This window comes from Euphorbia lathyris, chromosome 8, assembly GCF_963576675.1.
Source record: "Euphorbia lathyris chromosome 8, ddEupLath1.1, whole genome shotgun sequence".
Classification (NCBI taxonomy): domain Eukaryota; kingdom Viridiplantae; phylum Streptophyta; class Magnoliopsida; order Malpighiales; family Euphorbiaceae; genus Euphorbia; species Euphorbia lathyris.
Genome location: NC_088917.1, coordinates 86968967 through 86976566, shown reverse-complemented (window position 1 = coordinate 86976566; position 7600 = coordinate 86968967). Strand labels below are relative to the sequence as shown.

The following is a 7600-nucleotide window of genomic DNA, read 5'->3' as shown; positions in this document are numbered from 1 at the left end:
AGGTCTTGGTGGAAACTAATGTGAAGGGTCTGGTGGATCGCTTTCACAGTGTGGAATCAGACATGTTTGAGGTTGGTCGTGTGCTAGTTATATCCTATCAACTTGCACTTGATTGTCACATTTTGTCTCTTACTCATGTTCAACGTCATGCTAATCGTGTGACAAATACGCTAGTCAAAACAGCTTTTGTTTGGCTTAGTCCGTTTGTCTAGGACAAAGCCCCTCAATTTGTGAGATATGTGGCTAATTATGATATATATGATATTTCAGCTTAATATATTAACTACTTTGCCTTCAAAAGAAAAAAAGTTTTAATATATCAAATTGAAAACCTACGAGTTATATATCACAAAAATATTAGAATCCCCGTATTATCATAAGGATAATATATCATAATCTTTTTATTCTTATTAATTTTGAAATTATATAACAGTATCTATAAATACATATACATAGCATTAATGTCATTACATCCTATACTTTCTAATTGGATACATATATGTCATTGTATTTATCCGTGTTATCATATATGTTTCTCTATCAAATAAACAGTCAAATATATATTTTCCAGATGAAACAAAAATTGCCTCCACATCACATCCACCTTACCTGCCACCCCACCTGTATCAAATAAAAAGTCAAATATATCCTCTTAATTGTTAACAAAACAGACAAATATACCATTTGTGGTGTAATGACCAGACTAATAGAATTATGCCAAATAAACTTATCGTTCAAATAAATGTATATTTATCTATCGTTAACACTTACTGAAAGCATATTTGGTTGTTTATCGAAATATGAACATATGCGACAAAACAAACAAATATAAAGGCATATATGCAAATTAACCCATTTCTAATTAATCAATCAACAACTTTAACACCCCTCCTCATAGTTGTGAAAGGCGAAAGGCGAGCAAAGGCGATAAGGGAAAAATATCGCATTGAGGCGAGGCGACAACCTCTCGCACTTGAGGCGACAAAAAAAATAGAAAACACAAAAAATAAAATCATAACTCAAATTGACTAAGTTTAACTTCTAAAGTTGTAAAACACAAAATAATAACTAATACTCATGATCAAAGATCCGTTTTTGTAATGGGCTTGACCTCTTGCCCATACTTCCAACAAGGATTTGTTCCTTTTGTAGCTTCCGATGTATTAGAATTACTAATACTCATGATCAAAGCCTGCAAGATTTGAGTAATAACACTTAGAATTAATAAATAATAATAAACTTTCATAAACTTAACAAAACTAATAAACAATTTGCACAACACAACAACTAATGATAAATTTGTACAAACTTCGTAAACTTTCATAAAAATTTGGACAGCATAACACTTGGAACAAACAAAGTCATCAAAATTTGGACAGCATAACACTTATAACCGAGAAGAGTAAGAGAGGAAGAAAAGTTGGAATAAGAAATAGAAGTTAGAACAAAGAAGAGAGAGACAGAGATGTACATACCCATTAGATAGGAAGAGAAGAGGAAAGTTGTTTTGTTGAGATCGGCGGTGCTATTGGAGGAGATGAAGTCTTCGAAGTGGACAGAAGAAGCCTTTCTATCCCGAACTGTTTGTTTCTGTTCTCTAATTTCTAACCTAAATTTCACTTATCTATTTTCATAACAGGTCAACTAGAATTTTTCACGTGAGTATCAAAGGCGACCGCCTCTCGCCTGCGATGGAAAGGCGGTCGCCTTTGGAATTTCACCCACCTTCCATTATAGAAGGCGGAGGCTTGATCGCCTGGGTCGCCTTTCGCAACTATGCCTCTCCTCAAGACGGATGAGTTGAAACGGTAGATAAAATTTTCCTTTTCTTTATCAAAGCTAGTTACATTTGATGGTTAGAAATGGCTTTGCAAGAACAACCCCCAATTGATTTTCTGTTGTAATATAAGGAGTTGTAAGGAAACCATATGTCCAAATGTTTAGTCTGTTCATTGAAGACATGATTAGTTGCGATATGTATGGTAGCCTGGTTGTCATAATGTAGTTTAACATTATGATGACATGATTAGTTGCGATATGTATGGTAGCCTGGTTGTCATAATGTAGTTTAACATTATGATGGAACCAATTGAACTAAAAGCTCAAGCTGATAATCAAGGTCCAATCATAAATCTGACAAACATTTTGTTTCCTATAGTAACATTACACATCCAAAACTGTTTTCAAACAGTGAAAAAATACAAATTTTAAATATAGGTGAAATGAATAATACTCTGTTAACCGAGTTTTAAGTTTAAAATTGATTTTTTGGGTCATCAACGGCTTAATCTGACCAAAAATAAAAGATCAGAGACTTAATCTATCTAAATACAAGATTAAAAACTTAATGAACCAAAAAATGAAAGATGAAAGACCTAACAATGCTTTTTGCCATTTAAGTTTCCTAAGGAAGTATCTGTTTAAAGAAAAGAACGAGCGAAATATAACAGTGAATTCAGTGGAGAAGCTTTCAATAAAAATTGAAAATCATTAAAGCTTAAAAAATGCTCAAGAAATATAACTCAATGGAGAAGCTTTCAGTAAAAATTGAAAATCATTACCTTGGGGGAGACTAGCAAGCTTATAAACTCACTATAGGAGGGAGAATAAAAACATTATAAAATGTCGAGCCCAAATATTCGAAACCTCAAGAATCTCGTCTTCTGTATATGATGAAGTTCGTGCAAAAACCTTGAAAAATAGAAAAAGGTAAAATGTAAACAAAATATTCAAGAGTGATATACATGAAGATAGAAATTAAAATATATAACATAACTTACATTTGTTACATCTTCACAATCACGATGATGCAAAACTATGTCCAACATGTATCGCATTACAAAGTATCCACACTCTTTATATCCACTTTGTTGAGGACACTACACGTAAATTTACAATACAATAAATACAATTACAAAATCCGACTAAACAAACTTCAATATTGTACGTACCTTTCCAACAATCCATGTCCAAGGTTTTTTAACCCCCCCGTTTAGGTTCCAACTGTTGATAGGCTAAGAAAACCCTATAAATTTGAAGCAGAAACAATATAGGCATGTAATTATTATATACTGTAATCAATTAAGTAAATGGAAATAACATTAATACAATATACGAGTACCTATTCAGATGTGACTTAATTATATTGTGTCCAAACTTCGACGGCACTTTAGGATCAAATGAGTAGACTGCACAATTCTCCATACAAATCACTAGAAGAATCCAATGATTCCTACATTAAAACGATAAACATATGATATAAAACAATGTTTAATAAACATATACTGAACTTACAACTTTAAAAAAAGAGTAAAGTTCACGGATATACCCTTCATTGTATGGGAAGAAGATGAAACGCTTGGCTTTGTATCTTATGATTGTGTCTACGAGGTACTTCAAAGACTCGTCTTTTAAATTTTTAGTTTGCAACATGGTACTCAAAACTAGATTCGGGCACAGGAATCCAATTGAGTCGAGATAACGACTGTACAGACTTTTCAAAGCACTATATAATATAATAAGAGTTAGATATTTAAGGAAAAACTCAAAATTCGAAACAAAATAAGTTGAAATTATCTTACATCATGAACACTTCTAGAACTGAAGTACTGAGCCACTTTCCAGTTAGTAGATGAGTCACGTCTTCTACTCCAATATAAATCGTCATATCTTCAGAATGACCAAAAACATCCTTATCAACTGGAACCTCAAACATATGATTATCGGTATAATCATCCAACATAGACTGCATAAATTTGCACTTCTTAGACAACTTTGGTAAGGTAGCCTCATGAGGATCGATGGGCTTTTTTAGTTGTACAACAGACTCGTTTGTCGCGTGACCACTTTCACTCTGTTTCCTTTTATTCGTCCGTCCCTTCATACTGTTTGCCTAATAACCAATTAATTAGTAAATATTAGTGAATATCCATAACCATAGGAGAGGATTAAACTATCAAAATTAACATGAGTTAGTAATTCCCTATAGTAATTAATCATAAGGTATCTTAAAACATTCTATATATATAAACTGAATACAAGTTAAAATTAGGGTATTGCTATTTACCGCTCCCAAATTACTTATCACCGCCCTCATTTGGACAATTTTGCCCTTTTCATAAAAAAAAAATTCAAAACTGATTTTTTTTTTAGAGAGAATCGGCCAAATTTTGGCCTAGGCGTATGCCGCATCCACCTAGGCCAAATTTTGGCCGGTGCAAAATCGTAAAATTTTTAGTGACGAAAAATATGAAATCGTTCAATTTGTTACGAAAAATGCAAAATCGTCATAAAAAAATATGTATTATTTTCATGAGTTCTTTGATAAAAAAAACGTAAATTTTAATATTTCTGACTCGTAATCATCCATTTCCGGGGTTCGGGTTGTCACACGTCAATTATTTTCATAAATTCAATTATTGTTGTTCGGTTTTATGATTTTGTATAGAGAATTTCCAGTTTTTGACCAAAATTATGAAAAGGGCAAAAAAGTCCAAATGGGGGCGGTGATAAGTAATTTGGGGACGGTATTTAGCAGCCCACTAAAATTACCTGTATGTCGGCAAAAGGATCAACACCACCAGAGTGACAACTACTTTTACCCAGGGTAGAGAAAGCGGCATCAACCGGCCTAGAATCCACAGGGACATCCGCCTGACTTGGTATCTGCATTCCCATTTCTGAAAGAAGTAATTTGACCTGTTTCCTAATCTCTTCAGCTTGAAACTGCTTACTTCTCTCCATCGCTGCCACTAATCCTCTAAACTGAGCCTGAGTAATGCTTACTTTCGCACTCTTAATCAACAATGCTAGCCGACATGGTGTAGTTCCCTATAGTAATTAATCATAAGGTATATTAAAACATTCTATATATGAACTGAATACAAGTTAAAATTACCTGTATGTCGGCAAAAGGATCAACACCACCAGAATGACAATTTCTTTTACCTAGGGTAGGGAAAGCGACATCAACCGGCCTAGGATCCACAGGGGCAACCACCTGACTTGGTATCTGGATTCCCATTTCTGAAAGAACTAATCTGATCTGTGCCCTAATCTCTTCAGCTTGAAGCTGCTTCATTTTCTCCATCGCTGCCATGAAATCTTTAAACTGAGCCTGAGTAATGCCGCCCCGGCTATAAGACCCAAACGCAGTTCTTATGACGGCCTTACCACCAATTCCACGTACACGACCACCGGGCTCTGGCTTTTCTAGGGAACGATTTAAGACATCATCTGTGCTACATGGCACGAATTCCCTATCTATCCTCAACGGTTCCCAATGATCCTACACATCCATTTAATATTAATGTTAGTAACATGTTCGCTGATAATGTACTATTTAACATATCTAATTGCACAATTTAAAGCACTCACAATTTTTACTTTTACTTTTTGCGTCTTCTCATTCGGCACAATCAAATTACCTTCCTCGTCAATTTTGCTTCTTGCAAGAATCCAATTTCTCCCCTTAATCGACAAACTATTCATCACACGTTTTGATTCCCCACCTAACGGAGAGGATGAGGAATATAACCCTTTGTTGCACCATATAACTTCTTTTTGAGCATATGAGCTTTGCCCCATATAACGAGGATGCTCATCGTAAGACTTGCTTATTTTAGCTTTATCACTAATAGCCTACATGTATAGGGAAATAAAATTGTTAGTACACTAATAACAACAATAATAACATTACAACTAATAATAAAAAACTTAACAAAAATAATACCTTGAATTCCTCTTTAGAAACTCGACCATCTTCGTATGACATTTTTTTATCGGGAGAGGGTTTATTGTTGATGTATTTTTCCTTCAAATAGTATTTCCAACGCTTCGAAGCGTCATTACATTTCGATATCAATGCCGCTTTCTTTCTAAGATCGTCTAAAATGTGGAACTTTGCTATGAAACTGTCCTCTAAGGAAGCTATACTCTGCTCGGAAGAAAATCCAAAAGAATCTGAAATTGGCTTCTACACAGAGAGATAAAATGTAATCCAAAAGAATCTGAAATTGGCTTCTACAATAGCAAATGGGAACATGGAACGAATCATCAAAATGAAACCCATAGAGGAAATAGAATAAAGAAAATAGAACCAGTGATCGAAACCGAAATGACACAGGACTGCCACCTAGCTGACACGTGTCGTTTTGGTCAACTCGGTGGCAGGCACATGTTATCTAGGTTTTAGTTAGGTATAGTTTCGGTCAGCAGTGAAAGTTGAGTACTGCTGGTGTGGCAGTCAAGTGAATTACTCTTGAAGTCACAGCAATGGACCAATGATGCATTTAACCCATTCTAGAGGCATTAAGAAAGTCCAACAACACGCAAAAAAAAAAAAAGTGTAAAACAGAATGAAAGCAAATGGGAACATAAAACTGAAGAACAAATCATCAAAATGAAACCCATAGAGAAAATAGAATCAGCGAAGTTTAACAATAAGAGAAATCTAACCACAGGGACAAATGACGGTGACGTAGATCCAGTATAAGCCAAATAACAGACCAAAAACCTAAACCAAAAGAGAAAATGTAACAAATTAGAAAACATGTGAACCTGAATTCATAGTTCTGATCTAAATTTGGAACCGGCAACAACGGCATAGAGGGAAAATGCAAAAACCCATCGGATATCAAGTTCAGCAGTTGTTCTAGGCTTGAATTGAAATGCATGATTATTTCTTTGATTCATTACCAATCTAGAACTTCCTAAATCCAAATGAAAGAGAAATATTGAAGCTGAAAACGATTAGGTACTTAATATTGAAGCTTACCTGAAACGCTGAAAGAGAGCGGACTGACGGGCGAAGAACGAGGACTGAAGGAGTTTGAAGCTTCAATTCAATTGGATTTGAGCGACTCAAGTATAGCGTTTGGAAGAAGAACTTGCAAGCTTCAACAATTAAACTCAATTTGACGAGTGAATTGGGAAGAAATTCTCAAATTGAAAATTGGGAATTTAGGTTGTGTTTCGGAGTTGGGAGTATTCTGGAAGTTTGCGTTTGGAGTTGGGGCAAATTAGAAAACGGCAATAACAATTGGGGTCGGTTCTTGTGTGACCGATGCCAATGGTAAAATATAATATTTTAGCGACGATTGTAAAAGAAAACTGACGCTAATGACATTTAATTAGTGGGTTGCTACTTACCGTCCCCATTTTTCCTACTTACCGCCCGGAGAAAGACATATTAGCCCCTTCCCCTACACATTTAAAAATTTCCGAATTTTAGCCTTGGCGGGCCATTTGGCCCACCAAGGCAAAAATCCGGAAATTTTTAGATGTGTGGACAAATTTTTCGGAATTTTGCCTTGGCGGGTCATGCACCCGCCACTCCTTTAGGGATGGCGGGTCATTCACCCGCCAAGACAAAATTCCGGAATTTTTTTAAAAAATTGAATATTTTCTAAATTTTTTAAAAAATTAAGGGCAAATATGGTAGAATAGGGGCGGTAAGTGGGAAAATAGGGGCAGTAAATAGCAATACCCAATCATTAGGGTCAAGCGATCCGACCCCGATGATAATATTAGCCACGGTTTTTATTAAAAACCGATGTTAAAGACCCTTAATTTAGTGCGTATCTAAAAATGATAGTATTTG

At 35.1% G+C, this 7600-nt stretch overlaps 1 protein-coding gene across 9 annotated transcripts; it reads right to left on the bottom strand.

Moving 5' to 3' along the window:
• Positions 1-433: 433 nt before the first annotated feature.
• LOC136202855 (uncharacterized) lies at positions 434-7055 on the bottom strand. 9 transcript variants are annotated; one of them, XM_065993790.1, is made up of 13 exons: positions 6776-7055; positions 6457-6514; positions 5732-6300; positions 5377-5640; positions 4898-5287; positions 4552-4830; positions 3582-3892; positions 3329-3505; positions 3122-3232; positions 2952-3025; positions 2781-2879; positions 2562-2691; positions 434-621 (listed from the first exon to the last, which is right to left on the bottom strand). In XM_065993790.1, exons 3-10 carry the CDS (start codon positions 5771-5773, stop codon positions 2980-2982), a joined length of 1620 nt encoding a protein of 539 aa, XP_065849862.1. In that variant the 5' UTR covers positions 5774-6300; positions 6457-6514; positions 6776-7055; the 3' UTR covers positions 434-621; positions 2562-2691; positions 2781-2879; positions 2952-2979. The 9 variants fall into 9 exon arrangements, with proteins under 9 accessions (XP_065849862.1, XP_065849857.1, XP_065849863.1 ...); XM_065993785.1 differs by lacking the exon at positions 434-621 and adding an exon at positions 840-1192 and having other exon boundaries at positions 1476-2691; XM_065993791.1 differs by lacking the exon at positions 434-621 and adding an exon at positions 840-1192.
• Between the last annotated feature and the right edge of the window lie 545 nt (positions 7056-7600).